This window comes from Pollachius pollachius (assembly GCF_949987615.1).
Source record: "Pollachius pollachius genome assembly, chromosome: 6".
NCBI classification, from domain to species: domain Eukaryota; kingdom Metazoa; phylum Chordata; class Actinopteri; order Gadiformes; family Gadidae; genus Pollachius; species Pollachius pollachius.
The window spans coordinates 10,588,294-10,612,884 of record NC_136939.1 but is presented as its reverse complement, the minus strand read 5'-3'; the positions used below and the strand labels follow the sequence as shown (position 1 = coordinate 10,612,884).

The 24,591-nt window shown below is 42.8% G+C and overlaps 1 protein-coding gene across 3 annotated transcripts in view; it reads left to right on the top strand.

The window, feature by feature from the left end:
* The window catches only part of arhgap32b (Rho GTPase activating protein 32b), a 78,638-nt gene that overhangs the window by 6,203 nt on the left and 47,844 nt on the right, over positions 1-24,591 (top strand). For 2 of the 3 annotated variants that reach the window (XM_079738284.1, XM_079738283.1), the window contains exons 2-3: positions 8,947-9,067; positions 21,478-21,589. In XM_079738284.1, the coding sequence (XP_079594410.1) occupies positions 8,973-9,067; positions 21,478-21,589 (207 nt within the window). In that variant the 5' untranslated portion in view covers positions 8,947-8,972. Of the gene's footprint in view, positions 1-8,946; positions 9,068-21,477; positions 21,590-24,591 lie in introns of those variants that run through there. The other variant, XM_079738285.1, reaches the window with a different exon arrangement.

Genomic DNA, 24,591 nt, shown 5'->3' with positions numbered 1-24,591 from the left:
CAAATAATGTTGGGGGCGCATTTTCACCAATGTTGTTGCTCGTTATTGTTATTCCAAAACGACAGCATATTCTAGGTATTCAAAATAATACATGTGGCTGCCTGTACTGCTAAATCCATCTCTGATATCGGACTTGTATTGTATAGATCAGGTGTTTAAAAATGTGTATATTCTTTGTGTTACCATAAATGGTGATTTGGAATCGATTTGTTTATTTGATGAGTTAAACTAGTTTGGAAAATCGGTGAAGGAGAAATATTGTTATTCACCTAAATTGTTTCCGCTCTCAGTATGGTGACAGGTTGACAGGTTCTTGGAAGAATAGTCTGGTATCAGTGTTGTGAGTCAACAATGAGATCTAGTTCCATAGGGGAGATTGCAGGTGGTTTCGGAATGCAGTGCATGTTCTGATCAGCGGTAATGGAGAAAAACACAAAGTGCTACTTTTGCGGATGCTAGGATTCAGGGGTTTTAGCTTCCTGAACAATGAACAATCGTATACAATGAACAAAATGTTACAGGTTTTCTTTCAACAAAACAAATTCCCCTTAAATGCATTTATTTGAGTAGTACATAATAGGAATAATTGGTGAAAATGACTTTTACATTGATTCATGTTGGATGCTTGTCTCTAACGGTGCAAATAGCATCCATCAACAGCGCAAAAAGGATTTCATAAAACCAACACTAAAAGGGAATTGTATTTGTTTCTAGGAAAGAGGTTAAATCCAAACAACCTCTTTTATGATGTCCAAATACATGTGGTGGAAGGCACTGTGTTCTACAAGGGGTATTATTCTATTTATATTCCAGTGTCTTGCCATTTCTGTGCATAAATTCAAGCCCCTTTTAGACTACTAATAAGTTCTCTTCTCAATGTTGTGGATAGCAGAGGTGCCTGATGACGATGTAGGACCCATACCCAGGTTTTCACACTGTGCCCCCAATAGCTGTTAAAGTTATCCTCAAAGTACACATCCTCTCTCTGTCACCCTGCCCCGACCACACCCTGATCCACAGACTCACAGGCTTTGTATTCTGTTAACAAAGGTGAATTATATTAGCAAGGTCGTCTCTCGGACATCTGGTCTGTCGGGACTCTGGAAGGGACACTGTAGGCATCGAATGACACGCATGCATGATGTAGATTTACCACAGCAGTGCCTGTAGGGAGAACAAGCCCAAAGACAGTATTACATGGTCGATACTTTCCTGGTCTGGTATCTTGCAGTACTCTCTGGTTATTTCATTGGTTGAGAAATTAATCAAGGATGCTCAACAAAGTGGTCAAGCTCTTAATGTGAAGTTCAGTGCTAATAAGTGTAGTCAATGTCTAAAAAGAAAGAATAAAATATGAAAGAATTTGAATCCCCCCTAAGCTGTCCGCCTCGCTATACGTTTTCCCTGCTCATGCCACTGTTTGTCTACTTCTGTGTAGAGCACATGAAAAGCAACTGCCTTTGATTTAGCCTGCACAAGCTATTGTCACATTGCATGCTAGATGTGCAGCAGCCTTTTTTGTTGTGGCCTATTTATTCCCTTTCTGGAGATCCAGATGAATATGCAGTAGCTAACGAAAAAGGGACAGTGTGGAGCATCAAGCTGCTTAGGCAGACAGCAGCCAACCATCTGACGAGAAACAATAAAGAATTAAATACGCATAACATCCTGCATTCAGTGATCAGTCTGTGCATTCTGTTGGAAAGAGGAGGGAAATCACAAGGAGGTCATGCATATATATGATCTTATTATAAAAAATATGTCAACAGGGATGTATTGACAGTTTATTTTTGTATTTATATGTGGAATATGCAGAGACAACATTCCAATATGTCAAGTCAGGGATAGACCAAACTGTCCTTTCTTTACTTGGGGCCAATGTCCAAATAGCATCTTTCTTTGAGCGTGTGTGGCCGCATGCGTACAACCAGACCAAGATAACCGCACACAGGGTCTTTTTCCAGAATGTTTTGGCGTTTTTGTGCAGACGCTCACCTTGTACTTCAGGTTCAAAAAACACCTAACGATCAAGCACTGCCTTCATCACTGTTGCTTTTTTGTCCCCCAATCCCAGATTACATCAACTGTCAAACGAACACCTGACAGGCGTATGCATCGTGACTTCACATCGCAGTGACCGCCTCCATTTTGGAAGTATAGGAGCATTAAAAAGGAAAAATAGTAGGTTGCTTCATATAAATTATAGACAAGAAATTATCGCTACGATGTTGGTCTGGGAGCTAAAGAGCTAATGTTAAGTTAGTTGTCCTAGAAATTGTAGACAAAGCACAGAGAAGCGGCTGTTTCTTTTTCAACAGCCGCTTCAACAGTGCACAAACTTCTCCTTCCTGAGCCCCCCAGCACATGGACACAGGACCTTTTAGATATGTTGCGACAGGTTGAAGAAGACGGAAGAAGATGGCACACAGGAATCCTGTCAGGACAGCTTTTCTAGAACCCCCCCGAAGGATTTACTACATCTCTGGATCCATTATAAATTACATATTGATTTGTATTTGTCAGAGTGGCCCTATAAGCTCCATGGGAACTGATGGAAGAGGGTTTTATGTCAGACTCTCTCTTCTCATAGTGTCAGATTGTTGGAAAGTCAGGTCACCATGCCTTTTCCTTGTGCTACATGGAGACTGTGTGGGGAATACATTATTAAAGCCTGAACCTCGGTTCAAGTTTACGCTCCTCATCTTCTTGTCACTGTCATATCCCTCATATTTATTTTTAAGCTGCTAAGTGATTGCACTGCAGCTGCCAAGAAGCCATTGCAATTATAATAATAGTTTCCAGTCAATGCATTGAGTGCATGTAGAACAATAAGTCTGACCGAACAATTAAAAACACTGATAGAAAAGTATATGCCAGTAGAGTGCCTCTAGTCTTCCACTTTATCAAACCAACAGCAGTTAATTTGACATTTTAGCCAACTGTAATAGCTATGCGCCCATATTTGGACAACAATCCCTCAGTATATGAGCCTCTCTCTCTCTCTCTGGTTGTAATCTGCTGGATTGATCAGTCAACCAGTCTGTAGTAAACGTTGCTCATCTATCCGTCATACATCTAGGTGGACACACACACTTGTGATGTCAGAAGAGGCAGATTTTCAAAACGGATTGTAACGACTAATCACACTCACACCTGGTTGTATAAAATGTCACCTTTAATCTAAAAATTGCATATTGGTCTCCACATTCAATGAAACCATCGGGATTTTAATTATTACATACTGATTTATGTCTTTAGGAATATGCTTGTTTTGATAATAAACTTGGCAGGCTTTGTTAAGCATCCTTGACTATTAGCAACAGTATCCTTGATTCCCAGAAATCTAAACAGCCGTGGTCCACGGATCTTATTGGTACAATATGTAACAAATGTACTGTACTAAATCATAAAATTACCATCATATTCCATAACAGAAAACATGCTAAGTCTAAACACTTGGTTCTCCTAGAAGTATTTCCTGACAGTAAGTTGGTCTGAAATAAATACCTCCCGCCCCGAAAATAATAAATTAAGAAGTGCTTTTTTCCTTATGCGAGTAACGCCAGCCATGTCCGACCAATGAGAATTTGGTCGGACAATCAACCAACCAATTGACAGCCCTACAGCTTAGAGAGGTTAGACAGGCTTAGCGCCTAAAAAGAAAAGCTGATTTCAAAGTTCCTGACAGTAATCATTCCCTACAAAATATTGCTCTGCTAGTTCATAGCTCATATGAGACTTTAGATTACTTATCTAATGTTTCTCTTTCTTTTGCTTCATCATATTTGTTTTGAACAATGATCTTGCTGGCAGCAGGAATACTGTATGTTAGAGCGTAATTGGCCGCAATTAAGAGCAAACATAAACTCGGCCAGTGCCAATAGAAAACGTGTCTGTAAAGGTTTCAAATGAACCCTGTTATTAAAACCCCCTGCTGAAAGCTTCGTCTACTTGCGGTAATCGGTCTCTCTTCCATAAAAAACCAATGCAGCGAAACAGGAAACAAGGCGCTACTCTGCCCCTTCAGTTTTTGATTTCCGGCCTAATTCCATCTTCCTCAGAAGTTCTGCCATAACATAGTAGGACTGCTGGCTCTGAATTTATTGCTCTGTTAAATGCCACCCCTGGATGTAAAAGAGCGCTGCTTCCACAGAAATGCACCCTCTTCTGCAAAGAATCATTTTTGTAAATCCTGTTTCTTATTCATCTGAACATCTGCAGGCTGTAACAAACCTTGTTATTTCCAGTGGCCACCTGGCTTTCCCTGCAGTGAGGTCTTCTCTCTGGTGACTCGATCCAGGCCCTTAAAGTGATTTGACGTCACAAATGGGCCCTGATGGGCATGCGTTAACAGCCTGAACCGTGGCTGACAACGGAGCCGACATAATCGACTGTGAGCTCCAATTACACAGCAGCACAATGCGTTTTTTTGGCACCATTGTTTTCAGAATCTTCCAGGATAATGGCTGCCTGGTGATGCCTGAGTTGTAGAACGTATTTATATTTTTTTTATAGAATACATGGGGTGGGAAGATTAGGGTCCATCATAGGTCTCATTCGGAAGGCTTCGGAATGGCTTGCATTCATAATGATTTTCAGGACAGTTTGCTTTCACGATTAGGCTCCATCAAGCTCCCATTCAATCAGCCTCTCTTCAGGCCACCTGACTATGAGAATGCTTCTCCGTCAATGTGGGCTGCATGGCAATATGCATGGCAGCATAACTGGGCTGGGCTTTTGGATTATGCTAAGCCCAAATGTCTCAAATTCTCAGCTTCACCTCTGGGGACTCCACCACATGGCAGTGGTTTAATTAATCCAGGGGAGACAGGACGAGGACCGAATGTTAAGGACAAGCATCTCTTAAATGGTTATCCAGAACTCTAATCCACGTGTCTAATTCTTACGTGCAGTTGTACTAGCCTTTTATTCTTGCAAAACTAAGAAATATTGTTATTTTGTTTGAGAATATTGAGATATATTTTGTCTCCTAAAACATTATGGTTGAAAAGAAATGCAAAGCATGCACACTGCTTTATAAAAAAGAAATATGGAAGGATTTAAGAAAGGTCAGATAAACCTCTCACTGTCGGACACCATCTGTTTTGTTTACGTCACATGTCTGAATCCTAAATCACTTTCGCCTTAGCCCTTGGGCTCTTTTGTGAGGCTGCTTCTTCAACATCCAGACGTCACTTTGGCGTCACTGCCTGCATTTTCTCTTCTTATCTATCTGGGCCATGGCCACCGTAACAAATAATTGAGAAGTGTACTAGTTTCATATTGAGTGATGAATCATCAAACTTGCTGAAAATGTCCCCTGAAGGAGACATTTGATATGAGATGTAACCATTGGAGGGTGATAAGAATGGAATTGATATAGATAAAAGAAATTGAGAACAATAAAGCTGTATTATACAGTACAACCTCTCAAAATCACATGCCGGTTGTCTTGGCAGCAACGACTTCATTTAGGATTTAACTTAGCTTTAGTTGACTTGGTGCAGGTTTTAACACGGGTCATGCCACCACAAAGTGTTCCATTTTCATTTATGACTAGTTTAGGATGAGGATCCATTTAATTTCAGAATTGCCATGCCAAACACCACTTTTGAAAGGTTAAACTATAAACATATCTTCTGATTCGCCCCAGTAACAAATTGTATTTGATATTGACAAGGACACCTTCCTTTTTTCTTCCTTCCTTTAAGCAAGACACCCTGTCTATGAAATTCCAAGCTTTGCGGTGTTTGTACTTGTAGGAGGTCCGGTTTATAACTTCTCATCAGCGTTGAGCCCCACCGTCCCCTGCCAAGGTCGGGCATTTTATAGGTTCTTCTGCTGCATCGGGGGATCCACCTGCCTCCCTCTCTTGCATGATTTGCACATCACAAACTTGATTAATCTGATGACATTTGTTCAGATGAATCCTTTAGTCTATAAAATGTAATCGACTATAGTCTATAATGTCATAAATAATTTCAGAAATAATAGGAATTGCCAATTTCAAGTTACAGTTTGAGTGATGTTACATCTGCTCTCTTTACCTGACAAGAAAAACAAAATGCATAAGGCCACAATTTCCGAAGCAATAAGCAACAAATGTTTTCTATTTGCACTCGGATTTGATTAACTTTCTGTCATTGGCCTAATAACTATACTATTAATAACATTTTAAATATATCTGCACACACAACCAATAACAATTTCCAAATCGACCCTAGTTCGCCAACGACGTAAAGTGTATTCAATGAAATTTGCTTTGGATAAAATCGACATTCCGACTCGGTTATTAATTGGTTGTAGGGATTTATTGCTGGTGGAAGGCAGATCGGCCCAACAATGACATGATTACCAATGTCCTTCCAATATGTGCGGTTCTGGCACCGACTTGCAGCCTTGTCCTTTTGCTTCCACAGGAATTTATCTTGCCAGCCTTTCAAAGCGGCCTATGTCATTGCGCACTGTGAGCTGGGGTCAGTGGGATGTCTCCCATAAGGATGGCAGACATTTTAACATGTTCCCTGGCTTGGTTGAAGACATGTTATTGTAGTTGGCATACAACATGTACCTTCCATGTTGATTTACTCAGAGAGAATAAGTATTTGTATTCCCCAGCGCATGCTTGCAACATGACTCAGCAAATGTGTTTATCTGTCCACATTTTGCCCCAGCTAAACGTAACTGCTTTTTACTGCCTGAAACCTGGTGTGCAGTGCAAAGCCAGTTAGTTTGAGAGGAATGGAATGAACATGGTGGTGCACCCTCATACTAAATCATGTTCGCTCTTGAATCTGTTTCTGGCATCCTCAAGCACTTTGTTGGCTCTGTAGAGAGCTTAACTGTTGGATGAAGATTATTTATGGGGAAAAATTAACATTCAAACATTTTCTATGGAGATGGAGGGGAATATGACACACAAAAAAAACCTACCTGAAACTGTGCTTTTAAAACGATGCATGGTCAATGGCTCGTTTTGCAAAGCCATGCGTGAGCACTGCTCTTTGTGTTGAGATTATAGCGTCATTCTGATAGCATCATGCACTGCCTGCCTGCCTGCCTGCCTGCCTGCCTGCCTGCCTGCCTGCCTGCCTGCCTGCCTGCCTGCCGAGAGAGAGAGAGAGAGAGAGAGAGAGAGAGAGAGAGAGAGAGAGAGAGAGAGAGAGAGAGAGAGAGAGAGAGAGAGAGAGAGAGAGAGAGAGAGAGAGAGAGAGAGAGAGAGAGAGAGAGAGAGAGAGAGAGAGAGAGAGAGAGAGAGAGAGAGAGAGAGAGAGAGAGAGAGAGAGAGAGAGAGAGAGAGAGAGAGAGAGAGAGAGAGAGAGAGAGAGAGAGAGAGAGAGAATTACACCAGCTTCTCTTTCTATATTCATTAAATAGTTCATCAAGCCTGAGCGCCAGAGGCAGGGCGCGCAGTGAGCGGTCTCCCCATGATTCAGAAGCAGCTGCTTATGCCGTGGCCACGGAGAATTCTCACCTCCCACGCCTTTCTGCGCCCTCTCTTTCTCGGCCCCCATCTTTTCTATGCTGTCTCATCTGCCTGCGTCTATTGGGATTGAACGCGTGACTGCTTGTAAAAAAAAAAAAAAATGGTATCCATCACATCAGTTTTTTTCCAGTCATTGCCGACGCCGTGTTGCCTGCTTCCTGTTTGTATCGATGAGTGCCCTGTTGAGATTTACCCTGTCCCATAGTGACAGGTGATATTCAGCTATCATGCATGTTGTCAGACTCGCTCTCTCCTTCCTGTTCCCCCCCCCCTTCCAATCCCTGATTGGCTATCCGATGAAGGAAGGCACATGGCAACTCGTAATGTGTCTATGGCGTAATCTTTTAATTAATTATTTCTTAATGTATTTTGTAATTTTCGTGTATTAAAAAACAGAATCAATTATAATCATTAAGAAAACTTTAATGATGTGTGGTTCAACTTCCGTTGATTCATATCTTAAGTTGGAATGAACATATGGTAAACATTGACAAGGCAATAGTTAGGATTAATATGCCGTGACATATTTGATGGAGGCCATGCCACAACTCTATCTTCGGTCTTGTTCTTTAATTATTGACACAAGGAATTGGGTAACAGAATTGCCTTCCGATTTAAATACCCTTTCAAGAGCTTATTTTGGAAAAAAAACCAAATTCTTTAAAATTTGATTATTGTCTTTCGTATCTCTTCTCTCTAACACCAAAAACTAAAACGACTGAATGAATTTATCAATGTCTCTGAATGGCCAAATATTGTCCATTCACAAAAAAAATGGTTATGGTCCTTATGAAACGGTTATGACTAAGGCTGGCAGACTGATGTCCATAACGTGTGCCCATGTGTGTGCAACACATTGCAGCCAAGCAGCAATGATTCATACCGGTGTGTTGTTTGAGCTAGGATACTCGTGTGTTTGACTGAAGCAAAAGCCCTTGTGTTAGACAGATCCATCCTAGCACTGTGTTAGATCCACAGTCCATAGATCCAGAGCTAATGATTTTTCCCCTGTTTGTTTCTCTGCTCTCTCTCCCCTTTTTTCCAATTTCTTTTCTCTCATCTTCCCTTTATCTCTCCTTGCCTTTTCACGTATTATTCACAGCCCCCCTCCTTTCTCTCTTCCTCTCTCTTCTTTTACTCTCTACAATTCTCTCCCTCTCCTGCATTTTGCGGCTGTCATCCGATCATCTCTCTCTCTCTCTCTCTCTCTCTCTCTCTCTCTCTCTCTCTCTCTCTCTCTCTCTCTCTCTCTCTCTCTCTCTCTCTCCCTCCCTCCATGTGACTCCTCTTATCTCGTCTTCCCACTTGGCTCTCCTCTCTTGCTCTGTCTCTATCTCCCTACCTCTTGACACCCTTTGCGTCCCTCCCTCCCTCCCTTCCTCTTGCTCGCTCACTCCCTCCCTCTCTCTCTCTCTCTCTCTCTCGCTGTCTCTCTCCCATTCTCTCTCTATCTGGAAAAGGCAGCTGATTGCAGTGAGTCAGTATCATGGAGGCAGGCTGCGGGGCTGCCGCAGCAGTGGGGATCTCAGCGCTAACACTGCCCGGAGCTCTGACTGCGTCCAGCCATGACGTCCTGGACAGGTGAGCCCACCCCCACTACCCCATCTCTCCCCACCCTGCCCTAGCTCTCTCTCTCTTTCTCTCTCTCTCTCTTTCTCTCTCTCTCTCTCTCTCTCTCTCTCTCTCTCTCTCTCTCTCTCTCTCTCTCTCTCTCTCTCTGTGTCTCTGTCTCTCTGTCTCTCTGTCTCTCTGTCGCTCCCTCTCTCTGTGTCATACACACACACACACACACACACACACACACACACACACACACACACACACACACGCATGTACTCAAGCACGTTACCGCTCCACTTTAGAGGACCTTTTGAGTGCAGAAGATGTGTGGATGTTAGGAGAGAAGTAGAAAGGATAGAGCAGGGGGAAGACCACACCTTAGTGTTTGGTTTCGGTGCGTTCATGTTGTAGTGTGTGTGTGTGTGTGTGTGTGTGTGTGTGAGAGAGAGAGTGTACGCGAGTTTCCCTACTTTGGTGTTCGGGTGAAAAGGCGCATTCTGTGTGTGTGTGCGTGTGTGTGTTTATGTCAGAATAGCTACGGGTTGTTTCAGGCGTTTGTCTGGGTGTTTCGTAAGATCCATTCATTCCTCTTGTATGTTCTGTGCCTGTGTGTGCACGCATGTGTGCATGCATGCGGATGTACGAATCCTGCAGCGGCAACCTTACAGCTGGGAAACTGTGAGCACAGAGTAGTGCATGAGCTCAGCTGGTTTTCCCTGTCGTTGTATTTCAACCAATGTGTGTGTGTGTGTGTGTGTGTGTGTGAGACTTGGCCTCTGCTTCCTTTATACCTCAAGGAGAAATGACACCACAGAATGCGCAGAGGATGGGAGGGAAGGGGAGGGTTGTTAAGCTGACATGCCCGAAAGTAACACAGACACACGCGCACACACTGCACGCACTGCAGACCCAACCTGTGGTGGTTACTAGTAAGCCAACCTCCCACTACCCGGTCATTAGCCATCCCATAATGCAGCGGACTCTCCCGGAAGCCTCCCTCGTACATACTCCCCCCCCCTTCAATGACAAAAGCATTCAGTATGCTCACAGCAGCGATTCGGCGTGTCGGCTTTCTCCTAATTACGTCATCACTACAGCTGAGTCCACACACACACACACACACACACACACACACACACACACACACACACACACACACACACACACACACACACACACACACACACACACACACTATTGCAAAAATAAATGTGAGTTTGTCTCCCGACGAACACAGAGGCTGCATCACACGAGGATCACAGGGATGTTTGAATACACACTTCCGCCTTTGTGTTCACAATTAAAACAAACCCTCGCTCGTCCTCCCTTCCGTTCTATCCCTCTTTCATTCTGTCTGTTTCATGATAACAGTGACTAAATTACACAAAAAGAAGATATATTAAAGAAACCTACTTTATCCTTTCGTAACATCACAGTGAATGACTCCGCCTCATGATAATCAATATCCACAGCATCGATCAGTCAGAAACATTATGGGAACTGTAAGTGTCCTGGGATCCTGTTTTGGGAAATGCTTCTCTAGAACACGTTGGGTAGTGGCTTATTGAGCGATATGACTTAGTTTTGAGTCCAACTTGGTATTAGCTCAGGCCAAAGTGCAGCAGGAATGTGATCGCTCAGGATTTGATTCGATGGTGAAAAGTGGCTAATCCCGCTAGTCAGCATTGGGTCAGTCCATTGCAAGCCTTATATGATGAATGGGAGTGGAAGGGTTAGAATCATGGTTAAATATTTATTGGTGTTTGAAATGCCATCCCTGCAGGAGCGGCCGGAGGGGAAATCCTTCTACAGCTGTGGAATAAGTTGCATTGCATTTATTTTCTAGATTGTAGATATAGAATTGTATATGCATCTGTTCACATTCTATTAGCAGCAGATTCTTACCAAAAGAAAGAAATGTATCTCTCCTCAGTGGACTGACTTTAGTTTCCATTGGTTCATGCAGCCCTCCCCCTTTGATGTCGGACCACTAGCTAGCCAATGGCTGTCCTCCCATGTTCACTGAAGGCCACCCCCCCCTTCCTTTCACGCCACATTGCCAGGGGTCTTTCCCACAGTGGCTGAATTAGGTTGATGTGTGGCGGTGCCCAGCTCTGGCCCTGATGCTCGCTGGCATCTGTTCATCTGTTCACACACACATCTGTCTAACCCCTTTTTAATTAATTAATCTGTTTAGCTGGATTACAGTGGAGGTTGCCCCCTCTATCCCCAACCAACAGCCCATCTATCATCTTTCATTTTGAACTAGGTCTAAATCCTGCTCCAGGGTTACCATGGTAGCAGCAGCTTAGCATACATTAGACACTTGCCCGACATTAAAATGAGAGAGAGAGGGAGAGAGAGAGATTGTGAGACAGAGAGACAGAGGGCAAGAGAGAAAGAGAGAGATGTCTAAAAAGGAGGAATGCTGCAACATCATGGAAAAAGAGGGAGAGAGAGATAGAACTGACCCTTTGAAACGCCGCCACGCTCAGCCCCTTCTCCTGGTCCATTTCATTAGATGATTTGCGGTGCCGTGGCCAGGGTGTTTTATTAAAGTGCGGGGTGATGCCCCCTGGTACTGGCGTTGGCGGTGGGGAGATGGTTGAGCCCGGATGACTCGCGGAGGGGCGGGCGACGCGGTCGGGGATGGCTGACAGAATGGGGACACAAGGAGACCTAGAAGTATTAATCCGTATTTGTCTGGAATCTGGACCCCTTGTACTGAGCACCGACAATCGGAACCCACATCTGGCGGTAGAAGGTCTGTCTGCAGCTCTGGCTGAGGCCGCTGACGCTCCTTGTTGATCTAGTGTCTGGAAGTAGCTGAACTGTAACATGGTCTAACAAGTCTGTCAGTCCCTTGTGCTTACTTATGTACAGGCTGGTGTTTCGAAAGCGAAGAGAATGTATTCATGTTGGTCGTATTGGAATGACTAATTTTAGTTATTAGCACTCCAGCAATCAAAAAAAAGAGACGCAACATTGTATTGAGTGCATTTTATTCCTGTGCATTATACCGTCATCTATTCCACTTAAAAGTCAATGTCCTCTTTACTGGATATACTGGGTGGAGTGGATGAAAGCATGATGGAGCTTGACCCTGGGGAACTTCATGCTTGACTTGATGGGGTTATGAGAGATCATCATTAAATCAAAGCATCTGCCGGCCTACTTGGCTGCTCCACGAACGTGAACTCCAGCAAGGATTGTACATGGGACAATCTATTGGCCACAGTCCTCATCAATAATTATTTTTGTTGTGATTACCAAATACTCTGATGTTTATTATGTATTCCTTTCGATGCATTGGTGCTAAAATCTCAGGTTTTAAATTGTTGCTCAAGTGTTGCTTTTAATTTGCTAAATTGTGTTGGAGCTTTCTTGACTTCACGTATGCTGGAGTCATTAGTTCTATAGTGGATTCAATATTATTCCAGCCTTGTATTGTTCATTTTACTATTAACTTTTTTGAATTCTACAACTCCCTGCTCAAGTTAACTCGGGTCACTACTGCACCTCCACTTCTACGAGGTCCCCTTTATCATTCTGTCTCTTTTTCTTACCCTACAACCCAAGAGAAATAGAATGTCCCTTCTTATTCACCGCACTTATCAGTAAAACCGTTAATCATTGGTGGGCTGGATTTCTCAAGTAGGCATAGCTGCTGGTGCAATCGCCAGCCAAGGAGGATGAAGCCTCTTTGTTTCAAGAGTGTTTTTCACTGCCTCTTGGACACCGCATGTAAAGACACAACCAAGAGGAGTCATTTGAAGAGAGGTGAACCAACCCGTCTACACTGCCATCCTGAAATGCAGTTCAGATCTCAAACCACCTGCTCCCAAATAAAACACTCCTAGTTGAATATGTATATACGCTCCTAAATACGTTGGCACGCTGCGTAATGAAACCAAATAGCTGTCTTGTGAATTAAATGGTTATAGGTTAGGGGTTTGACTCCCAGCCCAAAGGGTATGCGTTAAAACGCCATCACCAATAGTGATCCCCCTCTAGTCATCCCTGAGAAAGTGTCCTAAACCTGTACACCTGCTGTATACGTCTCTTTGGATAAAGGCGTTTGCTTAATGACTACAATTGTAAATAGTTCAAGCAAACCTTAACTTAAAGAAAACAATGTTTTGTCAAAGAGTAATGGCATTTGTTTCCTCTTAGTTCAGAGGGAGTAGACTGGTGAAATGGTGTTTCTCTACAGGAAGGTTTCCAGGTAACTGCATCAAAGGACTTCACATGTGGGTGGATGGTCATGTTGTGTATATGCATTTCCTCCAATGTGGGGTGTAAATATAGCCTGGTCCTGCTGATGCTGTCAATGGGGTCGATTCTTTGGTCCTAGGTGAGCCCATCTTCGACAAGAAGTAACCGCTGTGCTTGGTTTGCAAGGAAATGTGAAACGATCGAATAAAAAGGTGGAGTGTTTGAGCTGAACTACTTTGAACAAAGCTGCCTTTCGGAGTGCAGTCCAGACTATCAAACTGGAAGGATGTCTATTAAGATTGTTTTGCCTCAGATCTCGAGTTCAGGTAGAATTGAACACGGGAATGCAAATGGAAATGCTCTGCCAGAGATTTTCAGCTACCGTGTCTCATATAAGCAACATGAACGTCCTTTTTTGGTCTTGTGCTTTCTTCCTCCTTCTTCGTTGTATTTATATATTTTTTGCTGCTCGCTTATCAATTTTAGCACCACAGTAGTAGTTGTTGGTGGAGCCTTGTTAGTGTCTACTCTTTCAAACCCTTGACTCTCCACGAAGACGGCTGCTAGACGCACAAACAGCAGCTGACAGAATCTGTAAATGCAGGACTTCAGCTGTTGAGATTCATGACTCCCTCTATGCAGCTCTTCTCCTTTCGATATCCCAACATTTGTGCTTTGCCACGGACTGTGTGTTGCCTCAACCTCTACCCTCGTATTGCTCTCACTGGAGAATACTGACTCAAGGTTTTTCTTTCTCCCTTTCACCTCTAATAAAGTAAGCGCAGGAGAAGATTTCCACCGTCCTTGCCATGTCCACCTTGAGTCCCAGCCGTTTTCTTTGAAATTATAGAAACTATTATCAAGACATTCTTTTGTGTGCTTACTGCTTGAATAAGTTTAATGTAGAATAATTTAGTTTTTACCTTGTATGTGCACAGCAGGGCACTGCTTACTTGATTATAATCTGATAAAAGCAACATGATGGTGGTGTTGACAGAAAACAAATGGCCGTAAAATCATTTTGTTTTGAGTTTAAACATGTGCCAAAAAGGTCATTGAATTAATTGGTGTAACCACATATTAGAAAAAGCAACAACTTCTATACTCTTGTTGTCTGCTTCTTATATGATATTCGGTTGACGGTAAACTCACAATTAAATGGCTGTTTAATCATAACCAACCACACATTAGTGATTTAATTGCACTAATGAAATAGTAGTTCTCATTTTGTGCATACAAACCGACTGAAGCTTCAACAGGACGTTTGAAAACATGCGTTTTTTAGTGCCTCTTTCTGGTATATAGGTCTACATTTTCAGCACGGCTGAAGAGCTTTTGTGTTTTTGTATCCGCTTCTAACAAACCCAGATGGGAATGCCCAAAATAAGCCAGTCTCGTCAGTTGAAACAGATAAGAGAGATGAGCTGCCTCTCTTTTACCCCTTCCCTTTAAAATGTTTGGCGCAATTCCTGACAACTTTCTCTATACAAAAAAAATATTACAAATTCTTACTTTGTAAATAGGCCAACCGTAACAACACTAGTAGCAGTAGTACCTTTTGAGGACGCTTCATTAAAAATGGATAGGAGATGCATATACTATCTATCGACTTAGCCCAAGCCACGCTGAAAATGCAAGAAGGATTTGTTTTTGTAGGTGCAGTTTAATTGATTTGAGTCTCGCCAACGTACAATGCAGTCCTCAGCCCACTTGTTTGTTAACTTGCTGTATGTAATTGATAAACGACCAGTCTCTGCAGACTGTTAGATGGTAGGTGGGTGAGTGTGGCACGGTTTTGGTCGTCACAATTTCAGCGCTCTCGAGCCATCACTGTACTTGCATCATTCATCAGAGGCCTTTTTGTATGATGCCATGCCATGATATTCCCTGGCGTCCGTCATTTAATAAATGGAAGCACAAATGCATGCTATTGTGCCTGGACAGGTTATTATCCTCTCTGGACACTTAAGCCATGTGTCTCCTGATAAAGTGAATTCATCTATATTATATTTTTAATTTGATGACAAACAAATTTTTATATACAGTAACTTTAAAATTTCCTGTAAAGCATTACATAATGTTCCTTACAGATTCTTTCTTACTACATTATTTAGAGTACTTACTAAATAGAAGCCTTGCAAACCAGATCCCTAAATAATACAATGCAGCCAAAATCATTGGCTATAGTTGCATCTTTGTTAGCCATCGATGTATTGTGTAAGCAGTCATCTTAGATACTGTTTATTATGGCATGAGCAATTTATTTACATTGCATGAAAAGGATCAGTTAGTTATACAAATAAGGCACAATCACTACAGGGGTTGCTACACAGGTGATCAGCTGCCGAAGCTCTGACGATCCTCTTTCCCGTAAAATTGTTATGAGAAGGGCAGGCAACAACTTGCCAACAAATACATCATATTAAAACTTGTCAATAGAGGAATCCTTGTTATCCTTCCTATCTCTTTGTTATTTTATTGATCGCTTATGTCCCTTGCAGTGTTGTATGTTGAAAAGGGACCAATTGAAATGGTTTCCATTAGAATTCTCTGTCAGGGTCTTTGTCTGCTTTAACTGAACTGCCAGAAATCACATTTGCTTTCGCATATCACAAAATAGAATATCGTTATGTGTTAAATTTTATTTTTTAAAGGAGTGTTTTTAATAGTATGTAAGGATGTGGAACCATGTTTGCATTCTGAACAACCCAACAACCTATCTTTTTCAGGAGAGATGGAAAAGTTGATAAGAGTTTATTTGCGTTTATTTGAGTTTATCAGTCATCCCTGACTGAAGACGCGGCCCTATTTCCATAGTAAAGGAAATGTAAATTCTCTTTCACTGTTCCTTATCACTCAGTGCCTTCGAGAACAGGCGAGGGCTCTAGCTGGGCTAGGAAGCGTGGGAGAAAGATAAGGAAATAGGAGACACCTTAACTTTTGCTTACAAAGCTAAATGGAGGAACTGCAGGTTTTCATCCAATAAAAACGGAAAGAGAAGTGATGGTGGGGGGGGTAGGTGAACGAGGGGGACGGGAACATTTGGACGTTGTTGGCAGGGAGGTAGAGCTTGGAAGCTGAGCAAAGTCAATTTCTTTAGACAGATGATTCCCCTCTTCTGGTGGGCTAGCGCTCTCTTCTTTTCTGAAGGACTCTAAAGTGTACTCCCGTCGTCAAACACAGAGACCTCTCTCTGGCAGTCCTCAGCTCTGCTGCTGGGAGAATGGCCGCTGCAGGTGCTTTCCCTGCGCCTCTTAACTCAAAGAATGCCGGGAAGCCCGGGAGTCTGTTTAGTCGCTGTTAGCTATGGTGTTGCTTGTGGTGGTGGCAGTGACATCGGAGGTGGAATACGATGTCCAATCCAGGCCTTCTTTCCAACCGACTACCACTCGGAAAGCTATGCTCTGCTTTCCGGGGGTAATGCTCAGTGACCCGATAAACGGTGCGGATCGGGGGCACCACTAGGCCGCCAACGAGGACAGCCGAGTCGACGGTCACCGCATTCCTGAGACTCTTACCATCCCCCCCCTCCCTCCAGTTCTTGCTGCCACCCATCATCATCATCATCATCATCATCATCATCATCATCCTCATTATCATTGGGGGCATACATGACAGAGGGATGCCTGAATTCCTTCTGCGTTTTGCAGTGTAAACAGCCAGCTAGAAAGGAGTGAATCAGGTGCATGTGTAACACAGACGCCACTTTTTGAACACTAGCAAGACATTTGTTTATATTAGTTACTGTTCTACTCTTTAATCGTTTATCAGATGCTTTTATCCATGTTGTAGACAGATGGAATGACAATGGATGGGCTGGGATGGAACCCAGTAACTATGGCTGTGAGTGCTAGCGTGCCAATTTGTCTCTCCAACCGATAATTGGGTAATTCAGTGCCTACTATGTGACCAACACTATGAATAGAAACAGTAAATGAATGGACAGCTTTTATGGAGCTGTAACTTTTCAGACCTGATGCTACTCAAAGCGCGTGACAATTATTGTGTACATTCACCCCTTCAGACACACATTCACACACCGACAGCGGTATAAACCATGCAAGGCAAAAGCCAGCTCATGGGGAGCAGTTAGGCTCAGGTGTCTTGCTCAGGGACATCTCAAAACTTAGCTAGGAGTTGCCAGGGATTGAACCAGCAACAGCCCGCTCTATCTCCTGAGCTGCTGCCACCCTTGGGGGTAGAAACTGTGAACAAGACACCGTGGTCCATGGGTCTAACTGCATCCCTGAGCTCTCATGTGCTCCCTCTCTAGTTTGACCATTTCAGTTTTTTTTCTTAAATCATGCCCACGTTAATGACTTCCTTGGTCCCAAACCTTTTGGAGTGGTTACAAGATTTATGAAGCACTGTGTTGACCTTTGATATCATCACTGACTATAATGATGTCCTCGGGGACTGAGACTGCTTCAGTTGTGTGTGTGTGTGTGTGTGTGTGTGTGTGTGTGTGTGTGTGTGTGTGTGTGTGTGTGTGTGTGTTATAGACATGCACGGAGTACTTGGCCCGCGTGACATGGCTTTAACCACGGCAGCAGGCGGTTGTGGATCAGCCAATTTTTGGTATTCGGAATATGCGGGTGATTTGCGGAAGGGATGTTAAAATCAGCATCAATCAATCAATCAACTATTTCTTGTATGCATTACAATGTTTTGCATTGAGGTTGGGCATGCATTTCCTTTAATGCCATTATAGGCCGTCGAACAAAATCAATATGTTATTTTCTACAGATTATCTTATTTGTTGTACACATTGTATTCTGATTTATTTAAGAATAAGATATGCCTACTTGAGTGTTTTTATACCGTTTAGGTCTACGCCTATTGTATTTTTTTTTTTTTGCCGCTGGTCTGTGTTTTCTGTTCAATTTCATTTTTCCGAGATAAAGAAAGCTTGTTATGTTATTGTCAAACATTTTGTTGTTTGGTTCATTAATCCAAATGGTTACAGTTACTAGGCTGCACTTACATGCATAGGGAAAAACATGGCATCGAGGTATGCAAATTCTTCTCTGATTAAATAACAGCTTGAAATTACAGTAGTCCACAAATCTCCTTCATTTGAAATGATTAAGAACAAAGCAATTGTAGTGTTCAGCAGCACACATAAGCTACGGCCTCAGCTTTCTCTGTGATCTCTGCTAATAATATAATAGCCTAATATTAGCCTAATAGGCATACATTTGACTAATTTCATGACTTTCCTTTCATCTTTTGTGAAAAAGCCTTTATTTAGTTTCGGGTGCATAACTTTCACCATAGTTTTAGCCTTAGAAAAATCCTAAAGTGCCATCAGGGTGGGAGGAGGGAATTTCACAATAGCGGATTTGGTACACGGACACGGATGTAATTTTCCTATTCTTAGATATAGAAGAAGTTTGAGTAGCAGTCGGCTGCAGGTACAGCAATATGTTGATACCTTAACTGCGGAACACTGATGATGGTTATTATGGGTGTGCAGCTCTCCTTTATAGGCAATCCGATACAACTAGAAGCATGCTGTATGTTACGACTCAGGGACGATACATTTTAATAAAAATAAAATCCACCAACATTTTTGACCAATATGATCTCTAGAAATAAAATTATATTTTTGACTAATGAGATCGCTCGAAATAAATTGAAATTTTCGACCAATGAGTTCGCTCGAAATAAATTTATTATTTTGACCAATGAGATTGCTCAAAATAAATTGCAATTTTAAATTTTGGGCTGAAGTGTATGTTTGTCAGGGAAGACATAAGCCCAGTATCCTAACGAGATTCTCCTAAAAATTTCCCCATGAATATATATATTACATATATTACAACCATACGTACTACATAGACCTTAACATATTTTCACGTGTGCATACATATGTACAGTCACAGACATAGGTTTGTCCCCATACAAAAACACACATACACATACCAATACATACATTCACAAACAAAATATATTAGTATACATATGTAAACATGCATGATTGTACGTACATATAAATAAACATGCATATTATTACATATACACTCACAAAAACCGCATGAGAGCCTACAGGAATGCAGATTTTTTTAATGTCATGACAGTTTTATTGTCATGACATCCGCTAAATGTCAGGCGTGTGTCTTTATGAATATATATATATATAATTATATAAATAAATAAAAACCCTTGTTGGTTTCCTAAATGTTTCCATCAAGCAGGGCCCAGGGGTAGCACACAGAGGGAGTTGTAGCAGTCTTACGCATGCGTTAAATGTATTTTCTTTTAAACTGAAGATTGGTGTCTGGTGGCCTTGGAAGATGAGATTCCTGTGTTTGCCAGTCTGCCTCATGAATTGCAAGTCTGTACAAGGAGGAAATATGTAGAGCCAAGTCATTAGGTTTTACAAATAGAGGTTTAACGAATGCTGCATAAAATCCTTCTGTAGGTGTGTGTGCGTGGGTATGTGTTCGGAGAATTGTGGTTGTATGCAGATTATTCCTCAACCTCTCTCCAACCGTTCTTCTTATATCGGCATCTGGTGTGCCTTGGGTCCAATTATTCCCACACTGAGATGCTGCATTTGTATCCCTCCCGCTAGCTTGCTAGCCATCTTGCTAGCCAGTGCCACCACCAGAGTGTGCCCCGCCTGAGGCCACTGGACCCCAGCCTATACCCCCCCTCCACAACCCCCCGGTGGCTGCAGGCCATTCTCCTCCTCCCTCCACCACCGCAAGTTCATTTGAATTCATGTCACATCCTACCGCCCCACCCGACCTGGTGGTGCCCTCATTTTCCATCCCCCCCCCCCCCCCCCAAACCCACTCTCACATACAGTATAGTAGACCATGTAGGAGGGTCTACATGGTCTATATTGTACCCGTTGTTCCCATCCACCCTGCCCCCCATGTCCTGCAGCAACATGGCCTCATCCCAGCTAGACCCTGCGGGCTCACGGCCATCTTCACACTACATTCGGCACGGCCTTTGTGCTAACACAGTGTAAACAACAAAGCAATACAAAAGTCCATTCAAAGTATTCATGTGTCTCTACACCTGCCTTGTGTTGCTGCGTGCTTCTCCATTGTGTACTGTATTCTAACCAACAGACCAATTGCTCTGAACTTTTCCAGCCCTCTCCTTTCACATACACACACATAACCATCATCTCTGTATCTCGGTATGATGACGGCAGTATTTCCTTCCATTTACAAACTAGGGTCAAGCTCTAGCATTAAGCTTTTTTTTGCTATACCAATGCTTAGTTCTTGCACTGCTGTAAGCATGGCAAATACTGTTCTCTTGCATGCTTCTTATAATTCCCTTTCCACCACTTTTTGCTGGCTCGTCGCACAAACATTATCAGGCAATTTTATTTTATCATATGATAGTTACTGCAGTGGAATAATGTGCTATGATATATTTTTTTGAGCAAGTGTGCATATAGATGAGAAAATTTAAGTTAACATAATTACTAATTCCATGTTTGTACGATTGGGTCAGTCGTAGCGTTGAAACCTAAACATTTATAAACTGCATCTTCTCCCACAATGTTAACACAAATTCCCCATATTATACATTAAAATGTTTAACCGGTATCGCTTATTTTTCAAATCTAAACACACAAATGCATACACAAACAAGTGTACCTAATATATGTACCGTACTACTACCAATACATATGTTTGGGTGTATATACCCGGAACTCCCAGGCACCATCGGAGAACTCCCTAACTACTGCCCAAAACACCCTAGTAACAACCAAAAACACCCTAGTAACTGCCTAGAACACCATAGCAACTGCCCAGAGCTCCCTAGCAACCACCCAGAACACACTAGCCACCACGTTAGAACCACATGTACTTTTACGTACATATATCACAACCATACATACTACACAGACCTTAACATATGTTCACATGTGTGTGTGCAAACATATGCACACAACATAGGTATAGATATGTAAAGCCACAGACATAGGTACGTACCCTTACAAAAATACACATACCAATGCATACATTCACAAAAAAAGAATATACATATTAGTATACATACGTACACATACATAATTGTACGTACATATAAATAAACATGCGTATCATTACATATGCGCGCACAAAAAAACCCATGACAGGAAGCCTACAGGAATTGCAGGTTTCTGAGTTGGAGTTTATTGTCATGACATCCGCTAAATGTCAGGCGTGTGTCTTTATGAACTGTGTGTCTGTGTGTGTCCCCAGGGGCCTGAGGCCCAGCCGTCACTTCGAGGACGAGGACCTAGACGTCGTGTCTGAACTGGCCTACATTCACCCCCGAGACCGGCCCGACTGGGAGGAGACCATTAGTGCCATGGTGAGATACACACGCGCGCACACATGCAAACGCACACATACGCGAACACACACAAACACAAACACACACAAACGCGAAAAACACGCGCAAACACACACAGACGCAAACACATGCACGGACACACACACTATAACAAACAAACATACATATGTTTGTTTGTTAACTTACATGCACATAGACAAATACACAGGCAGGCCCATAGTTGACCTGCACAATGCATACTCCCACACATCATGCTCCCACTATCATACATAGCACATACTAGTAATGGCAATATATTATACCAGCATACACACACAGACATGCACATAGACGTACACACATACACATACAGTACAATGCAGATACAGACTCAGTCAGTCCTTCAATTCATTCCAGCTCGCTAGACACAGTGGCAGTGACATATTGAAGTCCCAAAGAACTTACATTTAGGCTTCCTCAGTTATCCTTTGGTGGTTGTTTTCTTTTTCTAACTCCTCTCATGGATTAGCTGTGAGCAGCAACATCTCCAATTTAAAATTGTCTTGCCGGCACAACACCCTTATCATGGGGGCAGATGGAGACTTTTAATGTGCTACGAGTGGAAAGCTCAAAGCCCTCCGACACATGCACATTAACCTACCCCGGTACTTATTCCGTCCGTACCGTGTGCACGTCGCCTCTCCGCGTTGCGCTCCATCCACATCATTCATCCTTTTACTCTCCTTTCAGCACTCTCCTCTCTCACCCTTTCTCTCCCTAGCCCTCTCCCCTGTCTTTCCCTTTGTCAGTCTCTCTTGTTTTTCCGTCCCTTTCTCTCTTGTTTATCTCCGCCTCGCTTTTCTTTCCCCTGGAACACTTTGTGGGGACATCGACAGTGGCAGAGGAAATGAGGCCGTTGTTATGGCAACGCTTTGAGCCACCCCTGGCCGCTTTCCGTATCGCAAGTGTTTTTATCGTTGCGTTTTGATTGGAAAGCGGCTAGGGCAAGTGTTGATGAACAACAACAAACGCTACATGCTCATGAATATTAATCGGGGGGGAGGAGGGACCAACGGAAACCATACTGCTATGTCTGTGTTTGTTATTTATATTTCCTGCTGCAAGCGGCAGGCAAATCCGGACTGGGATGGGGAGAGGAAGCTTAGGAAGGTCGGTGTTAGCTCTCGTCGTGGCAGCAGGGCCATGGGTTCTGCCTTTTTTTATTTATTTCCCAGAGGCAAGTTTGATGGCAGCGTCTGAAACACACAGTACTTCAGGAGAGATGCGTGGTTACCAGAATTTAATCAGATTTAAATCTAGATGGCCTATTCATGTAGTTAATTGCTTTGGGTATTAATGGGCAGTCTGATGTTTGGCAGCCTGATTCAAATGACGTTTCTTTACATGACATAATCTGTCAAACCTAGCTATATCCATCCAATCGGATGAAGCACTTCTCATACTTTTATACAATATTTGTGTCTTTCGCACAAACCTGAGATGACATTCAATTGAAAAAAGATGTGCTAGCTCCAACCAAATTTCCCCAGCAAGAATATGAATAGAATTTCTGAAACCATCCCTCCAGGTAATACTATCTCTGTACATTATACTCTCCTTACTGACTTTCACACTGGCAGAGATACTGCTGCTCCCCATTGCACTGTACACCAGAGAGGAGCCTGGGACAACAAAATTACTTACTCTCTCTGTGTCTGTCTGTCTACCTCTCTCTCGCTCTCTGTCTCTGTCTCTGTCTGTGTGTCTCTCTGTCTGTCTGTGTGTCTCTCTGTCTTTCTTTGTGTCCCTCTGTGTCTGTGTGTCTCTCTGTCTGTCTTTGTATGTCTCTCTCTATCTGTCTCCTACTGTCTGTGAATTTAGCTGCCTTCCATTAAGCAACAGGTAGGGGTTGGCCTGGCCATCTTGCTCAAGGTTGTCTCCAATTGGCTGCAGACATTGCAGATTGACCACTGTACCGTTCAGCTGGGAATCGAAACGCTATCTCCTACGCTATTCTGCCATTGTTTTTCCCGATAGGCTGCGATCGTTTGGCATGTTCTGCCTCGGGGGTGTGACAAGTGACCCTGGGAGTTTGAAACCATTAAAAGCTACTGTGCTGTCCCCGGGCTCAGCTGACTGCAGCGTCAGCATGTTTTCCTGACAAAGTTTGACCTCATCTGCATACCATCCTATTAGCTGACGTTGATGCAAGACTTGTCCTCTCTTGCTTGGTGTACTTGGTTTCGCTCTGGGACGGCGTCGGTTGTATCTGAGCAGCAAACCCCTAACAATAGCCTGAGTGGAATGCTTCACAACCAAGTCTTACATCATCTGGGTAATAGTCAGTCTCACTTTTTATTAATTGTATTTGTTTATTTAATTATAAGAATAAATAAGATACAACTCTTCAAAAGAAGAAAATCTGTAAATTACCATTATTCTTGCTAAACACATTTTACGATTACTATAAAAGCTATAAATTACAAGTTAAATGCTTACTTCACGGAGGGGCAACCTGAACACTGACGTGATCTTATCCTCTTTCAAATCAAGACATCAGTGATTGAGACAGTGTGTCTGCTACTAAACACCCATAACAGTGTGACCAACAGCCCATGCATGGAACAACTGGACAGTGCACTGACATTTACTAATCAGCCCCGGTAACAGACTCAGTGGGGTCTGTGTCACAGATGAATTGCGAGCTTGTCCAAACTGTGGCACACACTGTAAGGCTCCAAAGACTGCTGCCTCCCATTTCAAACTATTTGAATAAAGCCATAGCAACTGACCAGCAAATAAGAATATTGTGTCTCTGTGAGGGGACCGGGTACGGTCAATAATTGTAGTGACCCGTGTTCATTTGAATGAACTTTGCTCTCCCGGCCTGCCTACACACGCATGGCTTTCTGGAGGTCCCAGAAAACATGGCATGCCCCTTAGCATCTCCGGTTTGTAGCATGTTGCCTAATAGCCATGCAGAATCCATTCGGCATCCGCAAAGTGCTCTGAGAACTTAAACAGCATGCAAAGTATATTAG